The 27,824-nt window shown below is 42.0% G+C and overlaps 1 protein-coding gene across 6 annotated transcripts in view; it reads left to right on the forward strand.

Annotated features, from left to right (window-relative positions):
* Positions 1–27,824, forward strand: part of LOC115135282 (regulator of microtubule dynamics protein 2) — a 73,212-nt gene that overhangs the window by 27,245 nt on the left and 18,143 nt on the right. For all 6 annotated transcript variants that reach the window (XM_029669793.2, XM_029669794.2, XM_029669797.2 and 3 more), the window contains exons 3-5: positions 5,506–5,695; positions 6,756–6,858; positions 11,318–11,378. In XM_029669793.2, the coding sequence (XP_029525653.1) occupies positions 5,506–5,695; positions 6,756–6,858; positions 11,318–11,378 (354 nt within the window). The remainder of the gene's footprint in view (positions 1–5,505; positions 5,696–6,755; positions 6,859–11,317; positions 11,379–27,824) is intronic.

Genomic DNA, 27,824 nt, shown 5'->3' on the forward strand with positions numbered 1-27,824 from the left:
TACTGATCACTCAGTACTACCCGTTGCTGCTTCTCTCTCACCACTTTCCATTGAGTAAACAAGCCCAGGGAGGCAAAAGAGAGGGCTGAATGAATGGAAGTATAAACGGATCAATCAGTATACGAACGAATTAATGTAAGACGATGCATTGGGGTTCTCTCCCCTAAGCATCTAGATACATGTTGAGAATCACTCAATGTACTACAGGGTTCTACACAAACTTTTTCAGTTGGTGGCACCTGCACATGACTTTGGTCGCACCAATTTTTTTCAAATAAAATAGTTGATAATGACCTGGCCTGTATCCCATAATGTGCCTGCATTCCATTCAGATCCAAGCTAATAATGACTAGCTGTCTTTCAAGGTAGCATGCCCTTGTCTTCTTACATTGATTTGGATACTGTAACAGCAAAGACAATATACTTAAAATAAAGTGCAACATGTGTTTATTGCAGATTTCAAAGTGCCATGTGTTATTTTCTGTGAACTCCTCTAGGGGGCAGGATTTGGAAAAAATTATACTTAATACCAAAACGATACCACAGCAAAAAAAAAATGGGAAGGACTGATTTTTTACATTTATTTTTTTACATTTCTAATTTCAGAAACACACTTTTTTAAATATAAAAGCAACTAAATTGGATGTTCCAAGGCCATAGCAATGCTTAAACCACATCAGGGGACCAGTTGTTAGAATATCTGAGAAATCTCCATTTTTTTGTTGTTGTTGTGTAGTTAACTTTTTAATTCAGGTGTGCACCAGCCAGACAGTTGAGTTTGTCTAGCTGTGTTTCTGCAGCGCATTTGTAATGGAGTTTTCAAAACAAATGTCCACTGGATTTATGAAAATCATCATCATTGTGCCAGGTAGGCATTGGCTCCTTTGTGGTTACCTTTTTAATTGGCTTTCCATCATTAGCATTGCTAACGGCTACAGAAAGTGATAGACATATAGGCCCTACGCACACAGCAATTGTATCAATAATTTATAGGGAAAAAAACAAGTTGAAGCCAACATTCAATGTTGTCTTGCCCATAATATCCGCACATGGTTTTACACAACAAGCGTAATAGACAACCACGACAGGAAACAGACACTCATTAACACTGATTAGAAATGAAATATCAGAAAATTATATTGGAGCAGGAGAATTTATAAATAAGCTACAATGACTTTTCAAGGACCAAAGAGCCTAGAGGAGATGTGTGATTGTCAAGGCTATCCATGATGACTGAATTGCGTATCGCAAATATTCAACCAAGACTTTTTAAATACCTTGTTTGCGTACCAATTCATACCATAGCATTTACTGGTAGATATAACTTGCAACATATTTCTTACTGCTTTCCTACCCCTACTGTCTTCGCTCCACGCAACAACCAGCTGTTTGAGAGCTGCGCGCTCTCTCCAGCCAATAGATTATCTATAGGCTATATATGTGCAACGCGCATGAATGAACAGATTCGGGAATCTATATAAAACATTTTTTTATTTAGCCTAGATTAAAAATAACATTATTCCAATATTATTTTCACTGGCCCAAGCTCGCCACTGACGAGATGACCCATCAGGAGGGTTTCTAAAACATCCCGTGTTGAGCACAGTCTGGCATTCCCGTTACTGTTGTTGCCTCTTCATAAAGTTGGTTTATTTTTGGTCATTTGCACATTTTACTGTTTGAATAAATCATGATGATAAAAAAAAAGAAGCAAATTGTGAACTAAAAACGAACGTGACCAGGGAAAATGTTCAAGGGCACTCTGGTGACCACTTAAAATCAGTGTCGCACTGCAAAGTTAAACTGTCGCAAATACGACGGTTTTGGTCGCAGTATCGAACCCTGTACTAGTACATTGTGTGCAGGTGCAAAAAAATAAATAATGCACAACAATTTGGAGAATGGCCGTCCATTCAGAATGTTAAGTCCTGTATTGGCCCGTACAGTGCATTCGTAAAGTATTCAGACCCTTTACTTTTGCCACATTTTGTTACGTTACAGCCTTATTCAAAAATGTATTAAAACATGTTTTCCCCCTCATCAATCTACACACACTGCCCCATAATGACAAAGCAAAAACGGAAATATCACATTTACATGGATTCAGACCCTTTACTCAGTACTTTGTTGAAGCACCTTTGGCAGTGATTACAGCCTCGAGTCTTCCTGGGTATGACGCTACAATCTTGGCACACCTGTATTTGGGGAGTTTCTCCCATTCTTCTCTGCAGAACCTCAAGCTCTGTTAGGCTGGATGGGGAGCATCGCTGCACAGCTATTTTCAGGTCTCGCCACAGTCTGAGGTCCTGGAGCAGGTTTTCATCAAGGATCTCTCTGTACTTTGCTTTGTTCATCTTTGCCTCGATCCTGACTACTCTACCAGTCCCTGCTGCTGAAAAACATCCCCACAGCATGATGCTACCACCACCATGCTTCACCGACGGGATGGTGCCAGGTTTCCTCCAGATGTGACCCTTGGCATTCAGGTCAAAGTGTTCAATCACGGTCTGAGAATCTTGTTTCCCAACGGTCTGAGTCCTGAGGTGCCTTTTTTTTGGCTAACTCCAAGTGGGCTGTCATGTGCCTACCATAAAGGCCTGATTGGTGGAGTGCTGCAGAGATTGTCCTTCTGTTACTGGAACTCTGTTAGTGACCATCGGGTTCTTGATCACCTCCATTGCCAAGGCCCTTCTCCCCCGATTGCTTAGTTTTCCAAGGCAGCCAGCTCTAGGAAGAGTCTTGGTGGTTCCAATCTTCTTCCATTTAAGAATGATGGAGGCTAATGTGTTCTTGGGGACCTTAAATGTTGCAGACATGTTTTGGTACCCTTTCCCAGATCTGTGCCACAAAACAATTCTGTCTTGGAGCTCTACGGACAATTTCTTTGACCGCTTGGCTTTTGCTCTGACATGCACTGTCAACAGTGGGACCTTATATAGACAGGTGTGTACCATTCCAAATCATGTCCAATCAATTGAATTTACCACAGGTGGAATCCAATAAAGTTGTAGATGCATGTCAAGGATAATCAATGTAAACAGGATGCACCTAAGCTCAATTTCGGGTCTCGTGGCAAAGGGTCTGAATACTTATCTAAATAAGGTATTTCTGTTTTTGCTTTGTCATTGTGGGGTATTATGTGTAGATTGACGAGAGATGTATTTAATACATTTTACACTAAGGCTGAAACGTAATACAATTTGGAAAAAGTCAAGGGCTCTGTATACTTTCTGAATGCTCTGTAAAGGAATTCAGCACCAGCCTGCATGAGCTTACTCTCAGATTAGGAATCTGGGTTTGTAAACAAGGCCACAGCTCCAGATCCCAGGAACGCCAATAGCCAGTGAACTGTACCCTGTGGTACAACAGTTCTATGTCTATTCATTAAAATGTTGTAATCTGCGTTTTTTGGGGGGATAAAGATCATGGATTGTCTTTCTTGTCAGATTCATTCATTCCCTGTTCGTGTGTTGCCCCCACATTTTTGTTAGAGTTTTTAGATGTTGTATTTAACAAGTCTTACCCTATTTTGGTAACGCAAGATAATTCATTTTAGAATGAATGTCTTGTGAATCAATCGGCCGGGCTTTTCACTGTGTGTTGTATGAATGAGTGAGTGAGTGAGTGAGTGGGCCAGATTCTTGGCGAGGGCCGCAGTGTGTTTTCTTTCTTCTGCTGAGCGGTGTGTGTGGACAGATTTAAGAGCTGTGGTCTCGAGCAAACAGTGGCATTAAAGCAACAAGCAGAGGGAGTCTGAGCTAACATGCTGGGCACCTTGGCCACACAAATGGCAGAGGAGAGATTGACAGCAGCATAATCCCTACATAAAGCACTTCCATGACTGGGTGTGTTTCCATTTTTACTGAGTGGTCCAATTAGATTTGAAAATGGGGGAAAATAGGCCTATAGCCATGATATTCTTGTGTTGCATAGACTTTCGGTTGTCTATTTCAAGACAATAAGTGACCCACTATCCCTGAAGTTTTAGGTGTTGGATTTTCTTAACTTTTCTGAGGCATTGGGTAGGCGTTGTTTGAGAAGGTTGTTATAGGCAGCCTAAGTAAGAGACCGAAGCATTCCCTCATTGCTTAGTCATGTTGTTACAACATCATTGGATTTTACTGCCTGCCCCGCGGAGAAGCAATGTTGCTGTTTTCCTGCATATACTGTACTTTAGTCTCCTCTGGCACAGACTTAAAGCTGCAATATGCAACTTTTGTGCATAGAAATGTGAGTTAGGTCTGTCATTCTCATTGAAAGCAATTCTAAGAAGCGGTAGATATGTTTTATGTGCACTTTAATGTGCACTTTATGTTTCCCGTTAAGTAATTTTTTTTACTTTGTTTTTATACACTAGCTTCAAACAGCTGAAATTACAACATTTTTGGTTAAGGAAAATCTAGTTCACAGTGGTTTAGATGGTACAATGATTCTCTGCACTATGCTTGCTTGTTTTCTCACAAACTGAAATTATGCAAACTATTTTAAAATATGTAGCAACCAGGAAATGGCGGAGCGATTTCTGCGTAGTGCATCTTTAAGTAATCATCTATTCGGGCCTGACCTAAGTTTTGTGATTTGGGAGGTATCTAAGATGGGGCTTCCAACCCTTGTTGTGGGCCCACGATGTGCCGGTCAGCGGCCCACTCCAACACACCTCCCCTAGTCCAGAACCATCGCTCGCAGACCCAAATGTTTCCTTAACCACCGATGATGTAGCTGTTGCCAGCACTTAATGGAGGCCTTTCATGTTTAAACCTTTTCACTTTGTCTTCCATTTCTTTGAATTTCTACCTATGTCATTAATACACACCGTTTTCACCTCCCCTACTCAAGTGTTTGCTGAGGGTGTTAGTGTGTACTTACAGTAATTGAAAAGGGACTTTTTTGGAAGCGGTAAACCGGGGCTAATGCAGGGACATTATGTGCCACGCCATGACAGAGACAAACTAGTGTTCGGTACTGGAAACCCTTCAGGTATCGGTGTCAAGACTTCTTAACTAGGCAGCGTTTATACACAATTAAGTAACCCACTTGTGTAATCAAACGTGTTGCTGTTTGCGTGTAAACCAACAGGGAATGTTCATCTGTTATTGACAGCATCTGGCAGAGAGGGGGTAATTAAAGGCACTTGTTAACTAAGACTCACGCTCTGAGACATTACCAGAGGGATCCCATTCTAGAGATACTCCCACCCCTCTTCACTATTTATGAATAGCCTGATGCCAGTACACTTTGTACTGTCTTGGCACACTAAGGCGTAGCCTATAGGCTACATTTTATATGGTAACCCAGTCATTGCTTAGGATCACTGGTTCCCACTCAGACCAAGTGCTCTGCTAGGAGTAGAATTGAAGCAACCACACAAACGATTTTACATTTTAACCGCCCACACTTTCACACTTTCAGTTTATCTTCCTAGCACTTAACTTAACTATGAAAACATGCCAAGGAAACTGAGATTTTAGGCTGTGACCCTAATGAATGTTTCCCCATGTGTTTCAGGTACATTACGGCTCTGACAGACTCTGAGGAAGAAGAGAAGAGTGAGGCTGATGAGAGTCAGGAGGAAGTAACCGTGATCGAGCCTCTGGACGAGTTCTCAGCCCTCCTGGAGAGGATGGATACTCTACACAATGGCACGGATGGAGACAAGAGGGAGTGCCTCCGCACCATGCTGGATAAGAGGACAGAGGTGGGCTTCTTCAACCAACAGTCCTAGTCTTTAGTTTGGATGTCCTAGGCCTAGAAGCAATGTCCAAGACTGCCGCACAGAAGAAATGCCAGCCCGCGCAGCCAGAAATGCACAATATTGAAACAGTTCTGAATTTATTAGAGTTCGCCCCATTATTTTACACTATACTTAGATCAACGTTTCACTGTGAGGCTTGTGAATCAACATAATATTATCCCCCTTTTTAAATGCATCAACCAAAACGAATCTTTGCAAGATTGAGTTGGTGACTTTGCTGAAGGCAACAGAGTAGAATTCTACTAACCGGTAGCCTCTTTCCATCACCCGAGTTTGCGAGTTGATGCGCTTTTCAGGTCAAAGTGCAGAGCCACATGCACATTTGTTAATATTCTTTGCTAGTTAGCGAGTTATTTGCCCAGTTAGGCTGTAGCTAATTATTGGTCAGAAATGGGGGAGTGACTGCTTCCTACAAGAGCACAAAACTTTGAAAAGCAAGTCAGGTAAATGGCTTTTATATGTCTTAAAGGGGCAGTGTTGTATTTTGAGACAGGCTTGAATATCCAAAGAAGCCAATAGGCAGAGGGTAGTCTACATTTTTCTCTGATTCTCTGTATGGTAATAATGACTTTTATTTTGTAAAGTGGTTTCTTGCATCATACGACGTAATACAATGCAATTCCCAGTCACCTATTTGGCCCATGTTGTTACAGACCAAGTAAAAAAATCTCTCCTACTTGTCAAAAAGTTAACATCAAGCCCTTCATAAAACATGTTATGTCTCTAACTTAAAGGGTTACAGCCTCAGTGTTCAAAGTAAGCACATGCTGGAAGTTGCACGGAATTCTCACAACGTTCAACTTTCCACTCAAGAGACCTTAAAACATGCTCCATGCTGACAATAATTAGATGGGATATTGCATAGAAGAAATCTATATTTTTCCAAAATAGCAAAACAAATACTATTTGAATCCAAGTCTGAGCAGTGAAGTTCCTCGGTGAAGCCTGCCTCCAAATGGAAGTCAATATGTGAAATTTATTGACACTCCTCTTTTCTTCACAGTTTGGACAGAACACTACTTTCTTATGGCGACTAGTTCGGGCCTATGTGGATGTCCACGACATCACTACCAACCTAGAGCAGAAGAAGACCCATGCAGAGACTGGTAATAAACCACATACTGACCCCTTGATCTCCAGTATTCACAGCATGTACCAAAGATTAGGGTTGTACAATTCCCAAAATTTCCCAAAATGTCACGGTTTCTATTCCCCAAAATGCCCAGGTTTTTCAGAGTGTCTGGAAATATGCAACCATACCAGTTCCTGGTATTGGAGAAATGTATGTTCATTTGCACAACTGGTTCTGCAGGCCACCCACTTGTTGGCAGTGTCCACATCTCGGAGTGGCCTGGAAGTAGTCCTGGTGTTAATCAGCAACTGAATGACACCTGGAAAACCAACCAGTTGGCATGAACCTCTAGTATTGATAATATTACCTCAGTAAGCCAATTTCAAATCTGGCCACAAAGATAACTAGCAGGATCTGTGGTGAGCTTTGGCGAAGTTTGTGAGCACAGCTGTATTCTGTCATCCGTAGGCTTCTGATGAAGTGCTCTACTTACAGCTAGCTATATGTGCATTAGCAATAATGCACAATGAGGCATTCACAGGGTCTATTGCGCCACATTAAGTTGTCAGTAAGACACGGTTATTTCCCACATGCAACCTAGCACAATGGCCCATTTGGCCAAAACAACACTACATATAACAGTTAACCTTTCACGCTCTTCACATGTCTAGAATGACGTAATGCTGTTGGCAAGAAGAAACAAAAGGTGACCGGCCTACATGACTATAGACTGTTAGCACCCACCTCGTCATCATGAAAAACTTTGAACACCTGGTTCTGTCCCATCTCAAAACCACCACCGACGCCCTCCTTGACCACATGCAGTTCGCCGACAGAGCCAATTGGCCTGTGGATGATGGCGTCAACATGGGCCTTCACTACATCCTTCAACACCTCAACACCATCATTCCGGACCTGCTACAGCATGAACTCACACAGCTGAACGTATCTGACTCCATCTGCCGGTGAATCACTGACTTCTTCTGACCAACAGGACACACCACGTTAAGATGGGAAAACATCTCTCAACACGGGGGCGCCACAGGTTTGCATGCTCTCTCCCTTCCTCTTCTAACTACACGAATGACTGCTCCTCCAACGACACATCCGCCAAACTACTCAAGTTTGCTGATGACACCAACCTGGTCGGTCTAATTTCTGACGACAAAAATCCAAGTACCATGGAGAGGTTGACCGCCTGGTGCAATCGCAACAACCTGGAACTCAACACAGTCAAAACCATGGAAATGGTGGTTGACTACAGGAAATTCCCCCCACCATCTTTCTCCCTCGAGATTGATGGCTCAGCCGTCAGCACTGCTGAGTCATTCAAGTTCCTGCGGACCATCATCTCTCACAGCCTCAAGTGGGCGGACAACATCAGTGGTGACCAAGAAGGCTCAACAGAGGCTATCACCGTCTGGTTTGGGTCTGCTTGTTGCAAGGTCAAACTGCAGCGCATCGTCCGGTCTGCGGAGAAGGTCATCGGCTGTCACCTTCCCTCCATGAAGGACTTGCACACCTCCAGTACAAGATCATTGCCGACCCTGCCCACCCGAAATACCCCGTCTTTCAAAGACTGGCAGACGGTTTAGGTCCACCACTTTAACCTTTTCTTCCCCCATGCTGTGGCCCTCATCAGCCGGCTATTGGGCACATAGGGATTTAAGTGACTTTGCATTGGACTGATTACTGTACATTGTCATCAATGACCTGAAATAGTCATCTGCATTATACTCCCTTTGCCCATAATGTTTGTACCATACAGCTGTGGTGGCATATAAGGTTGTGGCGGTCATGAAATTTCATCAGCCGGTGATTGTCAATCAAATAACTGCCAGTCTCACGATAATTCACCGCTAATTAACATACACACTTAGTATCTCCTGGCTTCCACGCATAGCCTACAAGCCACTACTGCAGACCTTTGGAACAAAAAGTCTAATAAATCCATGTAATATAGCCTTCAATATCAATTGAATATCCAATTTGCGCATATTAAAGATAATTGGAACAACTGTCCATGTTTATTTTTTCGTCAGCCAACAAGTTGAGTAGGCCTAACGAACAGCAAAAGCACTAGCCTATGTCAATCTACTATCCCCCATAGTACAAAAGTTGAAATATTACAATCATAGTCTGGGACAGTTATGGGATGGGATAGATCCCAAAGTATTACAACCACTAGCATCCCAAAACTTTTTTAAGCAATGGGACTGACTCAACAGATCAGAAGGTTTAGCTTTAAATGTTGATAACTATTAGGCTATTTCTTCACATAAGCGCAGCAATGCGCACATGGCAGTAGGCTATAAGCACAAGTGTTCCATTAGTGGGAAAACGCCATTCTCAAAAGTGACCGCAAAAGCGATTTATGCATGTAATGCTTTTATTATGAAAGTTCATTTTTACAATGGAAATTATTTTTTTAGGCTCTACACCCGTTGTAAAGCGGATTAATGTGCTTAACTTCTTAAAATTATTTGGCAACTTTATTTGTGATTACAAACCGTATCAAAACATGTAGGTCTATGGGCTAGGCTACATGAGGTGTGCAACTGATTTATTTTTTTTATTGTTAAAAAAGGGTATGCATTTCTTGCCTTACTGCACACAAGCTGGTGATGATATCATTCACAAGTGATAGGCTAATATTCCCTGTGGTTCATTTTCCAGGTAGACTAATAATCCTGTGGTAAAGAGAAGCAATGTGCTTAATGTTAGGAAAGTTGAGAAATAAATATATTATATTAACGTTGATGGGATACTCTTTTTAATAGAGCCCAATCACTGTTTTCTCACGCAATTGCCTATTGCCTCACAAGTCCTCAACTGGCAGCTTCATTATCTAGTACCCGCAAAACACCAGTCTCAACTTCAACAATGAAGAGGCGACTCCAGGATGCTGGCCTTCAAGGCAGAGTTCCTTTGTCCAGTGTCTGTGTTATTTCGCCCATCTTTAATCTTTTAATTTTATTGACCAGTCTGAGATATGGCTTTTTCTTTGCAACTCTGCCTAGAAGGACAGCATCCCGGAGTCGCCTCTTCACTGTTGATGTTGAGACTGGTGTTTTGCGGGTACTATTTAATGACTCTGCCAGTTGAGGACTTGTGAGGCATCTGTTTCTCAAACTAGACACTCTAATGTACTTGTCCTCTTGCTCAGTTGTGCACCGGGGCCTCCCACGCTTCCTATTCTGGTTAAAGCCAGTTTGTGCTGTTCTGTGAAGGGAGTAGTACACAGCGTTGTACGAGATCTTCAGTTTCTTGGCAATTTCTCGCATGGAATAGCCTTAATTTCTCAGAACAAGAATATACTGACGAGTTTCAGAAGAAAGTTATTTGTTTCTAGCCATTTTGAGCCTGTAATAGAACCCACAAATGCTGTGCTCCAGATACTCAACTAGTCTAAAGAAGGCCAGTTGTATTGCTTCTTCAATCAGAACAACAGTTTTCAGCTGTGCTAACATAATTGAAAAAGGGTTTTCTAGTGATCAATTTGCCTTTTTAAAATGATAAACTTGGATTAGCTAACAACGTGCCATTGGCACACCGGAGTGATGGTTGCTGATAATGGGCCTCTGTACGCCTATGTAGATATTCCATTAAAAGTCAACCGTTTCCAGCTACAATAGTCATTTCCAACATTAACTATGTATTTCTGATCAATTTGATGTCATTTTACTGGACAAAAAAATGTGCTTTACTTTCAAGAACAAGGACATTTCTAAGTGACCCCAAACTTTTGAACGGTAGTGTAGGTGTTCACTCAAATCGCTAGTTTTATTTTTATTTTATTTTATTTTCTCCCTGCCTTTTTCACATACTCCATCCCCTGCAGTGCTTGTAAGCAGAGTTACAATTAACTCACAACACTCTTTGCATGTCTCGTGTAACTGTAGCAATATGTTGGCCATGAGCCTCGGCTTATTACGTGCAGCACTATACCATTTACCATCTAGACTAGAGTCTTTCTCTTTTTCTCAACTGAGACTGTTGTGTGATTGTGCTGAACAGTACAGACTGGCTTGACCCGTTTCTTCATACAGTAATCCTTCCTCATTAATGGGCCTCTAATCGAGGCTGGCCAGGTGCTCTCCGCAAAAGGCACCATTGTCAAGTGGTTTGGAAACACAGACGGAAAAAGGGCGATGCAGTGTAGGCTACTTTAAAGCAACAAAGACATCAAGTTTATGGCCCTGTTGTCTTCCTGGATTATCTTTCATTTCACTGTTGATTTTTATTTGTTCATCATCTCATGCCGAGTCTCTTCTCGCGTTTTGTGTGGCGTCTTTTTGTTTTTCGTGTGTTATTGAATGATGTCCATGTTATCCGTGTGGTTCTGTTGAATCTCCTCTTCTATTAAATGTAGGTACATTCCTATATGTTTGTGTATACTGTATGACGTGAACAAACGTGCCAGTAGTGTGTATACTGAGCTCGCGTTTCAGTGCAGTAGCTCTATTCATGTCCTCCCTCTTCACTCCCCTCAGGGAAGAAAGTTGGAGAGGAAGCCGTGAAGATGGACCCTATGTGTGCCGAAAGTCATCAGTGGTGAGTCTTTTTTGCTAATAGCCATATGTTACACATACATCCTCTTAAACCTATGTTGCAGTCCTAGTTGGGCAACTCAATTAGTTTGTAGCCATTCGGTTATGTCATTTATGGCTGGTGTCCGTCTAGCCACTTAAATGCCAAAGAGTGAACATTGTTACCTCTCCTTGGATGTCCGCTCCACTGACTCCATGCATAGTTGTTGCCTCGATGTTGTGTCCGTATGAGGACACAGACTACAAGGCCCTCACTTCCTCCCAACACCCATCCATGACCACATTGGCTGTGTGGTGTGTACTATGCACACACACCCACCCTTGCAGAAATGGGTAAACGGGGGCTAGTGTTACGATCTATTTGAAGCATGGTTTGTGAAGTAGCCTAAGTGTTTGTGTGTCTTCCTTCTCCCTTGAACAACTGTGTGTCCCTGGAACTTTATCCAAATAAAATGTTATTTGTCACATGCTTCGTCAACAACAAGTGTAGACTTAAGGTGTATGCTTTCTTCCCAGCCGAAACAGTTTAGTAGAGTTCATGCATATATTATGACAACGTTTAGATTATACATTTTGGGGAGGGACTTCGGAGATGTTCGGGCACACTACATTTTTTTCTGGAGGCAAGCTGAAGTTTGGAGCCGAAGCCTACGCCTCTTCGTCGGTGATTGGCCAACAGTAGGGATTCTTCATTAAAGTCTTTGTTGTCGTTCAACAAGAGACAACTCGTTTGCATGCACATTTTTTCATTTGAAAAATATTTGGCCAAACATCTTATAATAGTTCATGTAAAATTGTGCAACTAAGATTGCTTTGGCAAAAACATCAAAATGAACGACAGATTTCTTTGGTTATCTTAGATTAATTCATACTTTTGAGGAAGTGTATACTGGCTATGGCATCTCAAAACGGACAAACGGTACTATTGCTACTTTTTTCAAGCGAAGGTTTCAGCTAGCCGTGGAAATCCTTACTTACTGCAGCGAGAAGAAAATAAAAATAATTTTTACAAAAATAACATGAGGAATAAATAACCAATGAGTGGTCAACAGGATATATTATAAACAGGAGCAGCATATGTGATGCGTTAAAAGAGCAAAAAGGGTCAATGCAGAACGTTCAGGTCAGCAGTCTTAGAAGCTGTTCAGGGTCCTGTTGGTTCCGGACTTGGTGTATCGGTACCTCTTGCCGTGCGGTAGCAGACGGAACAATCTATGACTTGGGTGGCTGGAGTCTTTGACAATTTTTAGGGCCTTCCTCTGACACCGCCTGGTATAGAGGTCCTGGATGGCAGGTTGACTGTCTGGTGCAATCACAACAACCTGGAACTCAACAGTCAAAACCGTGGAGTGGGTGGTTGACTACAGGGAATGCCCCCCAGTGATGTACTAGGCCATACACAGTACCAGTGGTGGAAGAAGTACCCAATTATCATACTTGAGTTAAAGTAAAGATACGTTAATAGAAAATGACTCAAGTCACCCAGTAAAATCACCCAGTAAAATACTACTTGAGTAAAAGTCTAAAAGTATTTGGTTTTAAATATACTTAAGTATCAAAAGTAAAATTATGAATCATTTCATATTCTTTATATTAAGCAAACTAGACAGCACAATTTTCTTGTTTTTTAAATTTACAGCTAGCAGGGGCACACTCCAACGCTCAGACATATTTACAAACAAAGCATTTGTGTTTAGTGAATCCACCAGATCAGGTAGTAGGGATGACCAAGGATGTTTTCTTTATAAGTGTATGAAGTGGACCATTTTCCTGTGTTGCTACTCATTCAAAATGTAACAAGTACGTTTGGGTGTCAGGGAATATGTATGTAGGAAAAAGTACATCATTTGCTTTAGGAATGTAGTGAAATAAAAGGTAAAGTTGCCAAAAATAGTGAACTACAAATATATATAAAAAAACTGCATAAGTAGTACTTTAAAGTATTTTTACTGAAGTACTTGACACCACTGCACATTACCCTCTATAGCGCCATGCAGTTTCCATACCAAGCGGTGATGCAGCCAGTCATCAGACTGTTAAATATCCATAACTAGGCGGCTACCACCCGGTTACTCAACCCTGTACCTTAGAGGCTGCTTCACTATGTACCTAGACATGGAATCACTGGTCACTTTAATAAAGTTTACATACTACTTTACTCATTTCATATGTATATACTGTATTCTACTGTATTTTAGTCAATGCCACTCAAACATTGCTCGTCCTAATATTTATATCTTTCCTAATTCCGTTCTTTTACTTTTAGATGTGCTTTGTGAATTGTTAGATATTACTGCACTGTTGGACATAAGAACACAAGCATTTTGCTACACCTGCAATAACATCTGCTAAATATGTGTATGTGACCAATAAGATTTGACTATAACGCATTTTATCCTTGTAACTCTGAATCAAATATAATGATCATGAACGTTGATACTGTAAATGACACGTTTGGCAATATGAAGTGCACATTTGGACTCGAGGGTGTTGGGTTTTGCTTGTATGACGTCAAAGTGGTATTTATTATAATCCTCAACATCTCGTCTTTCAGAACCCATGGACTCCTCTCAATTTACAGCATTTCCCTCTGTCAACAACAAATGTGCAAAAGTAGCCCAATTAGTGGGAGTGATAGGGGCATCTCGTCATGTGCGGTGCTCAAGTTTTTAAAACATCTGTCAGTCAAAAACTGCGCTGTGAAGCGGAGAAACCGAGCTCTGACGGGGCTGTGAGTGGAAAGGCCTATGTTAATTAAGGGCCTGAGACAGAGTGAAAACATGCAGCTTGAGTTGCCTCGGGACAGAAGTTCAGAAGCCTATGGTTTTGGGTGAGTGACAGAGTTGTCCTGCGGTCCCTAGAATAGTGACTCAGACCTTTTTGCGTTGCAATGTGTGTCCGGAATCTTGTCCTTACAAGCATCTGGGTTTAGAGTGCATTGCAATCCCTGCCAGTTAAAATAGGACAAGGCCAATCATCACAGATTCAGGAAAATATTCCCCAGACAGATTGATTTAAGATTGTGTATGCGTGCGTGTCTTCGTTATGCTGCCAAAGCACACCAGGCCATGGCAGGAGATAGTCTGATTTGTATGAGCTAATCTTGATGATAACCTCATTTATGTTGTGTTAACCCCATGCTAGTGAAACTGGTGCACTCTGTGTAGTATTTAATAAAGACTTAAAAATTACATCTTGCAAATGAGGGCCAATTTTAATACAGCTGACATGTTTTGCCACGATAATAATATAGTGATGTGTTTATCTCAACATAACATGCAGTACATTTGGAAAGTTCATACTTTTCATACTCCTTCCCTTTTTCCACATTTTGTTACGTTACAGCCTTATTTTCTAAAATGTATTAAATAATTTGTTTCCCTCATCAATCTACACGCAATACCCCATAATGATAAAGCAAAAACATGTTTTTTTGATATTTTTGCGAATATATAAAAAAATAAAGAAAAACCTTTTATTTACATAAGTATTCAGACCCTTTGCTATGAGACTCAAATTGAGCTCCGGTGCATCCTGTTTCCATTGATCAACTTGATAAGAGTCCACCTGTGGTTAATTCAATTGTTTGGACATGATTTGCAAAGGCACACACCTGTCTATACAGTGGGGCAAAAAAGTATTTAGTCAGCCACCAATTGTGCAAGTTCTCCCACTTAAAAAGATGAGATGCCTGTAATTTTCATCATAGGTACACTTCAACTATGACAGACAAAATGAGAAAAGAAGTGTAGGATTGTAGGATTTTTTAATGAATTTATTTGCAAATTATGGTGGAAAATAAGTATTTGGTCAATAACAAAAGTTTATCTCAATACTTTGTTATATACCCTTTGTTGGCAATGACAGAGGTCAAACGTTTTCTGTAAGTCTTCACAAGGTTTTCACACACTGTTGCTGGTATTTTGGCCCATTCCTCCATGCAGAGCTCCTCTAGAGCAGTGATGTTTTGGGGCTGTTGCTGGGCAACACGGACTTTCAACTCCCTCCAAAGATTTTCTATGGGGTTGAGACTGGCTAGGCCACTCCAGGACCTTGAAATGCTTCTTACGAAGCCACTCCTTCGTTGCCCGGGCGGTGTGTTTGGGATCATTGTCATGCTGAAAGACCCAGCCACGTTTCATCTTTAATGCCCTTGCTGATGGAAGTTTTCACTCAAAATCTCACGATACATGGCCCCATTCATTCTTTCCTTTACACGGATCAGTCGTCCTGGTCCCTTTGCAGAAAAACAGCCCCAAAGCATGATGTTTCCACCCCCATGCTTCACAGTAGGTATGGTGTTCTTTGGATGCAACTCAGCATTCTTTGTCCTCCAAACACGACGAGTTGAGTTTTTACCAAAAAGTTATATTTTGGTTTCATCTGACCATATGACATTCTCCCAATCTTCTTCTGGATCATCCAAATGCTCTCTAGCAAACTTCAGACGGGCCTGGACAGAGGAGCTTCTTAAAGAAGAAGTTACAGGTCTGTGAGAGCCAGAAATCTTGCTTGTTTGTAGGTGACCAAATACTTATTTTCCACCATAATTTGCAAATAAATTCATTAAAAATCCTACAATGTGATTTTCTGGATAGTTGAAGTGTCATAGTTGAAGTGTACCTATGATGAAAATTACAGGCCTCTCTCATATTTTCAAGTGGGAGAACTTGCACAATTGGTGGCTGACTAAATACTTTTTTGCCCCACTGTATATAAGGTCCCACAGTTGACAGTGTATGTCAGGGCAAAAACCAAGCCATCAGGTAAAGTAATTGTTCGTAGACCTCCGAGCCAGGATTGTGTCGAGGCACAGAAGGGCCTTCTTCAGGGAGGTGACGAAGAATCTCATGGACAACCATCTCTGCTGCACTCCACCAATCAAGGCTTTATGGTGGAGTGGCCAGACGGAAGTATGTACACTCCTCAGTAAAAGGCAAATGACAGCCCACTTGGAGTTTGCCAAAATGCACCTAAAGGACTCTGACCATGAGAAACAAGATTTTCTGGTCTGATGAAACCAAGATTGAACTATTTGGCCTGAATGCCAAGCGTCACATGTGGAGGAAACCAGACACTGCTCAGCACTCGGCCAATACCATCCCTACGGTGAAGCATGGTGGTGGCAGTATCATGCCTTGGATGTTTTTCAGTGGCAGAGACTGGGAGACTAGTCAGGATCGAGGGATAGATGAATGGAGCAAAGTACAGAGATCCTTGATAAACCTGCTCCAGAGTGCTCAGGACCTCAGACTTTTCATTTTTTGACAGAGCTGAAAAGCTTTAAGTCAATAAGTATTCAACCCCTTTGTTATGGCAAGTATAAATAAGTTCAGGACTAAAACATTTGCTTAACAACTTACATAAACGTTGGAAGGACTCACCCTGTGTGCAATAATAGTGTTTAACTTTATTTTTAAACGACTACCTCATTTCTGTACCCCACACATACAATTATCTGTAAGGTCCCTCAGTCGAGCAGTGAATTTCAACCACAGATTCAACCACAGACCAGGGAGGTTTTACAATGTCTTGCAAAGAAGGCCACCTATTGGTAGATGGGTAAAAAAAAATAAAGCAGACATTGAATATCCCTTTGAGCATGGTGAAGTTATTAATTACACTTTGGATGGTGTATCAATACACCCAGTCACTACAAAGATACAGGTGTCCTTCCTAAATCAGTTGCTGAAGAGGAAGGAAACCGCTCAGGGATTTCACCATGAGGACAATGGTGACTGAGTTTAATGGCTGTAATAGGAGAAAACTGAGGATGAATCAACAACATTGTAGTTACTCCACAGTACTAACTTAATTGACCGAGTGAAAAGGAAGCCTGTACAGAATTTTAAAAAATATTCCAGAACATGCATCCTGTTTGCAATAAAGTAATAATTGCATTGCCACACTTTTTGCAGTAACGTATTGTACTGAATACAACGTGTTGTGTTTGGGACAAATTCAAAACAAGACATTACTGAGCACCACACTTCATATTTTCAAACAGTGGTGGCTGCGTCATGTTATGGCAGGGTCTGTATGGTCCTGGAAAGTTATGGAATTTGAAAATCTTGTTTTCCAGGCCTTTATGTTTTGGAAAATAATATCACAAAGGTTTTAGAAAGTCATGGAAATTAGTTTAATCATTTGTATTCATGTAGTTCGTTAAGACAAACTATAACTATAACTAAAGTATTTTATCAAAAAACTGAAAATATACATGATCAGAATGAATTTTGAATTTTGGTTGATTTTTGGTTGCGCTAGCTGTTCTCCGTAGCTAGTTCTAGCTTGCTAACAAACCAACTAGCTAGCCAGGCCGGGTAAATAAATGTTCCTTCAACAATGCTTGGCTACACATGCCAAAGTAAGACTTGTGACTGGCGAAAGTTCAAAACCCAGCACATGTAAAATGCAACGTGCAATAAAGATGTTTACATTTCGAACATGGGGAAGGCAGCGGTAACTAGCCACATGAAAGGGGGACACCTCAGTGCTGTTGCGCGCAAGATGACGAGCTCGACACTGCCCCCCCCCATCAATAGCTTCTTCAACCCAGGGGTAAGCAGCAGGATCAGCCGCCTTATCCACCACCACCTCTGCTACCAAGCAAATATCGATAGTGGTAAACAAGAATGAAGTGCTAGCAGCCAAAGTATGGTGGGCCCTGAAAGTGGCGAACTCCCACTGTTCTTAAAAGTCATGTGAAGAGGTGAAAACGAAATACATTGGCTCCGAATTCATGGGACATTCCTCTGCTGTCGATATACTTAGCTCCGATTCTTATTTTGCTAAGAACCTGCTGCAACTTTCACTTGGCAGTCCCAATGTCAACTGGAAGGTGTTCAACATACTACAGAAGGACATGTTGAGAGATGTCAACAAATCACAGATCAACATTGGGTCCTGTGTATTGTACATCCTGCATAACGCATTCCTTGATCGATGCAAAGCCGCTGACTGGGATGTAGAACACACACTCTTGAGTCTTTTTGTATTTTTTACGATTTCCCTGCACGTAACGTGGACTTGGTAGGAGCCACAGGTTGTAGCACTAGCGTGCTTTGGTTCTGCGAGCACTGGATAGAAAATGTCAATGTTTCAGGCTGCTGCTCTGGCCTCACGGGAAACAGTACGTGGAGATGGTGAGAAAAGGTGAACTACCCAATCCAAAGTGCAAGTCTTTTGACTTAGTGAATGACAGCTGTGCTGCTTTCCCTGTGAAAGTAGGCATCTTCAATGGCGTTGCCAGACAAATCACCCCCTTCCTCACCATGTACAAACCCAAACTGCCCTTCCTGAGTGAGGACATGTTAAAAATGATGAAAGGTAAAGAAATATGGATAATTATTGATAAGTTGACCACAATTTGTATGTGTATGATAAGATTGATACAGTATTTACGGTGCTTTGTCTTCCAAATACATGGGACAGAAAGGATCATTCCTAGTGCTGTTTACTAAAATAAAGTATTAATCAAACAATCGTCACATTGTGACTTATTTGGGCTATTTTATGTGTATATTAATGGAATCAAAACCGTGTTAAAATGAAATCTAGAATCCAAGTTTCCTATCCGAGCTTAAACTAAAGAACAATATTCAATAGCTCACAGCTCATGGAACGCTTGTGAAGGAAAACACCTTGAAAGAAGCCACCTCAACACGGAAGCTCCTCCAAGTTCCATTTGAGGCCAGCAGCGCAAGGACAGTTCAATGATTAACACTGGATTTGCACCAGAAACAACCCTCAATCAATTCAAATCTTCCAGAAAGATTAGAGAGGCATGTGCTGGAGATCAAGATGGACTGCAGGAGACTCGTGATCACACTGCTGGAGAAGGTCATGAAGAAGGCTCCAGTGCACCACCATATGGTGAGAAGCATGCAGTGCTTCGAGCCAAGACGGATGGCAATATCCAAACAGCTGTGCGTACCACAGATAAAGAGAATACTGCTTACACTCCTTACTGCCAACCATGTGGCGGAGCCCGTGTGTGACGATGTTCTGAGAGAGGTCAGAGAGATTTGTGACGCTGCTGCACTCCAAGCCAGCTTCAGAGATTTTGACCCCAAGACAAACCGGGTGGACACACTCCTGCAGGAGACCATGGGATCAAAAGATGCCTTCTCCAGGCTGTGGGATGTCGTTCAGATGCTGTTTGTCCTGTCTCATGGACAGGCTAGTGTGGAGAGGTGACTCTCAAACTATAAGGAGGTTGTGGTAGAGAATCAGAAGGAGAACACACTGGTGGCTCTGAGGCTCATTGTTGATCACGTCAGAGATGTTGGGGGTGTAACCTAGTTACAGGTAAGTTGTTGTTTCCATGAATTGTTTGTGTGTCTGTTTCAACTGTTTATGCCATGTCTCTTTTGACGTGGACATTTTCTGTACACAGAGTACGTTTCTGTAAACAGACAAAGTAATCTACAGATCACCAAAGAGCTGTTGATGTCGGCCGCAGGAGCAAGGCTGAGGTACCATGGGTGCTTGGATGAGCAGAAAAGACTGAAGGAGAGACAAGTCATCGACCTGAAGAGAAAGGGTCTCATTGATGAGCAGGATGACTTGAAGAAGAAGAGGGCCAGGGTGGGAGTGCTCTTGAAAAATCAGTTGAGGAATATGCAGAGAAGGCAGATGCTACAAGCAAACAGACTTGCATCGCAAAATCCATCCGTTTCTGACGCACTGCAAAAGAGAAGGCATCTCTGCTGGAGATTGCTACAAGTTTCTCTTTGATCTGTTTTTCAATGAAAAACTAAGCTGCCAAATACTGTTCAGTTTATCTCTGGACATTCAAGAAGAAAAAAGCACTTATGGAGTGTGTGTGTGTTCAGTTTATCAGGGTTGTCCTAACCCTATCCTTGCTGTGTGTGTGTGTGTGTGTGTGTGTGTGTGTTCCAGGAGCATGAGGTTTTTCATAACCCTACCCCCTGCTGTGTCATCAGCATTCGTGCGTGTAAAAAAAAATATCTCCTGCACTATCCGGGACAGTCAAAAAATGTTAATAGTAAGTTCAGTTTAAATGTGAAACAACTTCTTCAGGTTTGCGTGTGTTTTTTAAATCCAACTGTCGGACCACAAAAAGAAAGCACTTATGTACTTTTTTTGTCTCCAGTTTTTCCTGTTGTATCTGTTAAGGTATTCCTGTCCACAAATCATTTACAAGTGTTTATTATTTTAATCAAGCTGTTAGAAATAAGCCTTGCATCATTTGACAGTCATTGACTAGTGTCAATACCATATTTTTTTATGAACACATAGAGATGCCACCAATGATTGGTCATAGAAATTTGGTTAAAAGTAATGGAAAAGTCCTGAAATTTAATCTGTCAAAATATGTATGAACCCTGCATTGTAATCATTAAAGAATGGGGAGTTTTTCATGATGGAAAATAAACTGAATGGAGCTGAGCACAGTCAAAGTCATAGAGGAAAAACTGCTACAGTCTGCTTTTTACCAGACACTGGGAGAGGAATTCACCTTTCAGTAGGACAATAACCTGAAACACAAGGCCAAATCTATACTGGAGTTGCTTACCAAGTAGATAGGAAAATTCACTAAGTGGCCAAGTTAGTTTTTAATTAAATCTGCTTGAAAAGCTATGGCAAGACATGGAAATGGTTGTATAGCAATGAACAATAACCAATTTGACAGAGCTTGAAGAATTTTAGAAGAATAATCGGTATATACAGTTGAAGTTTACATACACCTTTGCCAAATACGTTTAAACTAAGTTTTTCACAATTCCTGACATTTAATCCTAGAAAGAAATTCCCTGTCTTAGGTCAGTTAGGATCACCACTTTATTTTACAAATGTGAAATGTCAGAATAATAGAGAATTATTTTATTTTTTTCCCCTTTATTTAACCAGGTAGGCTAATTGAGAACAAGTTCTCATTTGCAACTGCGACCTGGCCAAGATGAAGCAAAGCAGTTTGACACATACAAAACCACAGAGTTAAACAAACACAATCAATAATACAGTAGACAAATATTTTAACAGCATGTGCAAATGAGGTAGGATAAGAGAGGTAAGGCAATAAATAGGCCATGGTGGCGAAGTAATTACAATATAGCAATTAAACACTGGAATGGTAGGAAGATGATTGCAAGTAGAGATACTGGGGTGCAAAGGAGCAAGATAAATAACTAAATAAATACAGTATGGGGATAAGGTGGAGTGGATGGGCTATTTACAGATGAGCTATGTACAGTGCAGTGCAGTGATCATTGAGCTGCTCTGACAGCTGGTGCTTAAAGCTAGTGAGGGAGGTAAGAGTCTCCAGCTTCAGAGATTTTTGCAGTTCGTTCCAGTCATTGGCAGCAGAGAACTGGAAGGAGAGGCGGCCAAAGGAGGAATTGGCTTTGGGGGTGACCAGTGAGATATACCTGCTGAAGCGCGTGCTATGGGTGGGTGCTGCTATGGTGACCAGTGAGCTGAGATAAGGCTGAGCTTTACCTAGCAGAGACTTGTAGATGACCTGGAGCCAGTGTGTTTGGCGATGAATATGAAGCGAGGGCCAGCCAACAAGAGCATCCAGTGGTGGGTAGTATATGGGGCTTTGGTGACAAAACAGATGGCACTGTGATAGACTGCATCCAATTTGTTGAGTAGAGTGTTGGAGGCTATTTTGTAAATGACATCGCCGAAGTTGACGATCGGTAATCTGGTCAGTTTTACGAGGGTATGTTTGGCAGCATGAGTGAAGGATGCTTTGTTGCGAAATAGGAAGCCAATTCTAGATTTAATTTTGGATTGGAGATGTTTAATGTGAGTCTGGAAGGAGAGTTTACAGTCTAACCAGACACCTAGGTATTTGTAGTTGTCCACATATTCTAAGTCAGAACTGTCCAGAGTAGTGATGCTGGACGGGCGGGCAGGTGCGGGCAGTGAACGGTTGAAGAACATGCATTTAGTTTTACTTGCATTTAAGTAGTTGGAGGCCATGGAAGGAGAGTTGTATGGCATTGAAGCTCATCTGGAGGCTAGTTAACACAGTGTCCAAAGAAGGGCCAGAGGTATACAAAATGGTGTCGTCTGCATATAGTTGGATCAAAGATCACCAGTAGCGAGAGCGACATCATTGATATATACAGAGAAGAGAGTCGGCCCGAGAATTGAACCCTGTGGCACCCCCATAGAGACTGCCAGAGGTCCGGACAACAGGTCCTCTGATTTGACATACTGAACTCTTTCGGAGAAGTAGTTGGTGAACCAAGCGAGGCAATCATTTCAGAAATCAAGGCTGTTGAGTCTGCCAATAAGAATGTTGTGATTGACAGAGTCGAAAGCCTTAGCCAGGTCGATGAATACGGCTGCACAGTAATGTCTCTTATCAATGGCGGTTATGATATCGTTTAGGACCTTGAGCGTGGCTGAGGTGCACACATGACCAGCTCTGAAACCTGATTGCATAGCGGAGAAGGTACGGTGAGATTCGAAATGGTCGGTAATCTGTTAACTTGGCTTTCAAAGACCTTAGAAAGGCAGGGTAGAATAAACATAATGATGGGTCTAGAGTGTCTCCCCCTTTAAAGAGGGGGATGACCGCGGCAGCTTTCCAATCTATGGGAATCTCAGATGACACAAAAGAGAGGTTGAACAGGCTAGTAATAGGGGTTGCAACAATTTCGGCAGATCATTTTAGAAAGAGAGGGTCCAGATTGTCTTGCCCGGCTGATTTGTAGGGGTCCAGATTTTGCAGTTCTTTCAGAACATCAACTATCTGGATTTGGGTGAAGGAGAAGTGGGGGAGGTTTAAGCAAGTTGCTGTGGTGAGCGCAGGGCTGTTGACCAGGGTAGCGGTAGCCAGGTGGAAAGCTTGGCCAGCCGTAGAAAAATGCTTATTGAAATTGTCAATTATTGTGGATTCATCAGTAGTGACAGTGTTTCCTAGCCTCAGTGCAGTGGGCAGCCGGGAGGAGGTGCTCTTATTCTCCATGGACTTTAGTGTCCCAGAACTGTTTTGAGTTTGTACTACAGGATGCAAATTTCTGTTTAAAAAAGCTAGCCTTAGCTTTCCTAACTACCTGTGTATATAACTTCCCTGAAAAGTTGCATATCACAGGGGCTATTCGATGCTAATGCAGAACACCACGGGATGTTTTTGTGCTGGTCAAGGGCAGACAGGTCTGGAGTGAACCATGGGCTATATCTGTTCCTGGTTCCATTTTTTTTAATGGAGCATGCTTATTTAAGATGGTGAGGAAGGCACTTTTAAAGAATAACCAGGCATCCTCTACTGACGGGATGAGGTCAATGTCATTCCAGGATACCCCGGCCAGGTCGATTAGAAAGGCCTGTTCGCTGAAGTATTTTAGGGAGCGTTTGACAGTGATGAGGGGTGGTCATTTGACCGCAGACCCATTACGGATGCAGGCAATGAGGCAGTGATTGCTGAGATCTTGGTTGAAAACAGCAGAGGTGTATTTGGAGGGTGAGTTATTTAGGATGATATCTATGAGGGTACCCGTGTTTACCGATTTGGGGTTGTACCTGGTAGGTTCATTGATCATTTGTGTGAGATTGAGGGCATCCAGCTTAGATTGTAGGATGGCTGGGGTGTTAAGCATGTCCCAGTTTAGGTCACCTAGCAGCACAAGCTCAGAAGATGGATGGGGGGGACAATCAATTCACATATGGTGTCCAGGGCACAGCTGGTGGCAGAGGGTGGTCTATAGCAAGCGGCAATGGTGAGAGACTTGTTTCTGGAAAGGTGAATCTTTAGAAGTATAAGTTTCAATTGTTTTGGTACAGACCTGGATAGTAAGACAGAACTCTGCAGGCTATCTCTGCAGTAGATTGCAACACTGCCCCCTCTGGCAGTTCTATCTTGGGGGAAAATGTTATAGTTAGGGATGGAACTTTCAGGGGTTTTGGTGGTTTTCCTAAGCCAGGATTCAGACATGGCTAAGGCATCCGGGTTGGCAGAATGTGCTAAAGCAGTGAATAAAGCAAACTTAGGGAGTAGGTTTCTAATGTTAACATGCATGAAATGAATTATTTCAACTTTTATTTCTTTCATCACATTCCCAGTGAGTCAGAAATTGACATACACTCAATTATTATTTGGTAGCATTGCCTTAAACAATTTAAACTTGGGTCAAACGTTTCGGGTAGCCTTCCACAAGCTTCCCACAATAAGTTGGGTGAATTTTGATTCCTCCGGTCAGAGCTGGTGTAACTGAGTCAGGTTTGTTGGCCTCCTTCTCGCACATGCTTTTTCAGTTCTGCCCACAAATGTTCTATAGGATGAGGTCAGGGCTTTGTGATGGCCACTCCAATACCTTGACTTTGTTGTCCTTAAGCCATTTTGCCACAACTTTGGAAGTATGCTTGGGGTCATTGTCCATTTGAAAGACCCATTTGCGACCAAGCTTTAACTTATGTCTTGAGATGTTGCTTCAATATATCCACATAACTTTCCCTTCCTCATGATGCCATCTATTTTGTGAAGTGCACCAGTCCCTCCTGCAGCAAAGCACCACCGACAACATGATGTTGACATCCCCGTGCTTCATGGTTAGGATGGTGTTCTTCTGCTTTCAAGCCTCCCCCTTTTTCCTCCAAACATAATGATGGTCATTATGTTCAAACAGTTCTATTTTTGTTTCATCAGACCAGAGAACATTTCTCTAAGAAGTACGATCTTTGTCCCCATGTGCAGTTGCAAACCGTAGTCTGGCTTTTTAATGGCGGTTTTTGAGCAGTGGCTTCTTCCTTGCCGAGGGGCTTTTCCGGGTATGCCGATATAGGACTCGTTTTACTGTGGATATAGATACTTTTATACGTGTTTCCTCCAGCATCTTTCCAAGGTCCTTTGCTGCTGTTCTGGGATTGATTTGCACTTTTCGCATCAAAGTACGTACATCTCTAGGAGACAGAACGCGTCTCCTTCCTGAGCGGTATGACGGCTGCGTGGTCCCATGGTGTTTATACTTGCGTACTATTGTTTGTGCTGATGTACGTGGTTCATTCAGGTGTTTGGAAATTGCTCCAAAGGATTAACCAAACTTGTGGAGGTCTACAATTTTTTTTTTGAGGTCTTGACTGATATCTTTTGATTTTCCCATGATGTCAAGAAAAGAGGCACTGAGTTTGAAGGTAGGCCTTGAAATACATCCACGGGTACACCTTCAAATTATGTTAATTAGCCTATCAGAAGCTTCTTAAGACATGACATCATTTTCTGGAATTTTCCAAGCTGTTTAAAGGCACAGTCAACTTTAGTATATGTAAACTTCTGGCCCACTGGAATTGTGATTCAGTGAATTATAAGTGAAATAATCTGTCTGTAAACAATTTTTGGAAACATTACTTGTGTCATGCACAAAGTAGATGTCCTAACCAACTTACCAAAACTATAGTTTGTTAACAAGAAATTTGTGGAGTGGTTGAAAAACTAGTTTAAATGACTCCAACCTAAGTGTATGTAAACTTCCTACTTCAACTGTAATGCAAAGCTCTTAGACCCAGAAATGATCACAGCTGTAATCACTGCCAAAGGCGATTCTAACATTTATTGACTCAAAGTTGTGAGTATTTATGTGAATGTGATACTTTTGGTCATGTAGTGTATGTGGATACCTGCTCGTCGGACATCACATTCCAAAATCATGGGCATTAATATAGAGTTGGTCCCACCTTTGCTGCTATAACAGTCTCCACTCTTCTGGGAAGGCTTTCCACTAGATGTTGGAACATTGCTGCGTAGACTTGCTTCCATTCAGCCACAAGAGTATTAGCGAAGTCGGGCACTGATGTTGGGCAATTAGGTCTGGCTCGCAGTCTGCGTTCCAATTCATCCCAACGGTGTTCGATGGGGTTGAGGTCAGGGCTCTGTGCAGGCCAGTCACATTCTTCCACATCGATCTCGACAAGCCATTTCTGTATTGACCTCGCTTTGTGCATGGGGGCATTGTCATGCTGAAACAGGACAGGGCCTTCCCCAAACTGTTGCCACAAAGTTGGAAGCACAGAATCGTCTAGAATGTCATTGTACACTATAGAGTTAAGATTTCCCTTCACTGGAGCTAAGGGGTCTAGCCTAAACCATGGATAACAGCAGCAGACCATTATTCCTCATCCACCAAACATTACAGTTGGCACTATGCATTGGGGCAGGAAGATTGCATCTGCCAAACCCAGATTTGTCTGTAGGACTGCCAGATGGTTAAGTGTGATTCATCACTCCAAAGAACGCATTTCCAGTCCAATGGGGCGAGCTTTACACCACTCCAGCCGGCATTACGCATGGTGATCTCAGGCTTGTGTGCGGCTGCTTGGCCATGGAAAACCCATTTCATGAAGCTCCTGATGAAGTGTTTATTGTGCTGACATTGTTTCCAGAGGCAGTTTAGAACTCGTTATTGCAACCGAGGACAGACGATTTTAACACGCTTCAGTGCTTGCCGGTCCCGTTCTGTGAGCTTGTGTAGCCTACCACTTCGCGGCTGAGCCGTTGTTGCACCTAGACGTTTCCATTTCACAATAATAGCACTTTGACCAGGGCAGCTCTAGCAGGGCATAAATTTGACGAACTGAAGCATCTTGGAAAGGTGGCATCCTATGACGTCCTACGTTGGAAGTCACTGAGCTCTTCAGTAAAGCCATTCTACTGCCAATGTTTGTCTACGGAGATTGCATGGCTGTGTGCTCGATTTTAAACACCTGTCAGCAACGGGTGTGGCAGAAATACCCAAAACCACAAATTTAAGGGGTGTCCACATACGTTTGTATATATATTTGCTAACATTTCTAAAAACATGTTTTAATTTTGTCATAATGGGGTACTGTGTGTAGATGGGTGAGGAGCAAAATATATCAAACCCATTTTGAATTCGGCTGTAATGTGGAATAAGTCGAGGTATGAGCAGTTTCAGAAGGCATTGGCTAAATAGATTTAATGTTGTGTGGTTATACTTGTTGTTTTGGTTCCTCATAGTGGCTCCACAATTAGTTTTGTAAATTCAACCACCTCCTTATTTTACCTTTATTTTACTAGGCAAGTCAGTTAAGAACAAATTCTTATTTTCAATGACGGCCTAGGAATAGTGGGTTAACTGCCTGTTCAAGGGCAGAACGACAGATTTTGTACCTTGTCAGCTCGGGGATTTGAACTTGCAACCTTTCGGTTACTAGTCCAATGCTCTAACCACTAGGCTACATCACTTCTTGAAAAGCTAAAGTAGACATAAACCCCCACCTGGTTTTGATTAAAAAAGTGTACCACCTTGCTTGGTGATTAGAGAAAAATCCCCTTGCTTTTAATTAGTTCTCTGGAGTAGAAAGTAACCACATGGATCCTGTTTGTGTTTGTGGAGGCCCCAATGCTGCATTCCTCATCTGAAACACTGGGGCCTGTCCGGACTTGACTGCTCATCATAGACCAACGAATGGAATACAGCTATAGTAGATTGTACTAGATTAAGCCCTCTGATTCTCC

Source organism: Oncorhynchus nerka, linkage group LG10 (genome assembly GCF_034236695.1).
Source record: "Oncorhynchus nerka isolate Pitt River linkage group LG10, Oner_Uvic_2.0, whole genome shotgun sequence".
NCBI classification, from domain to species: domain Eukaryota; kingdom Metazoa; phylum Chordata; class Actinopteri; order Salmoniformes; family Salmonidae; genus Oncorhynchus; species Oncorhynchus nerka.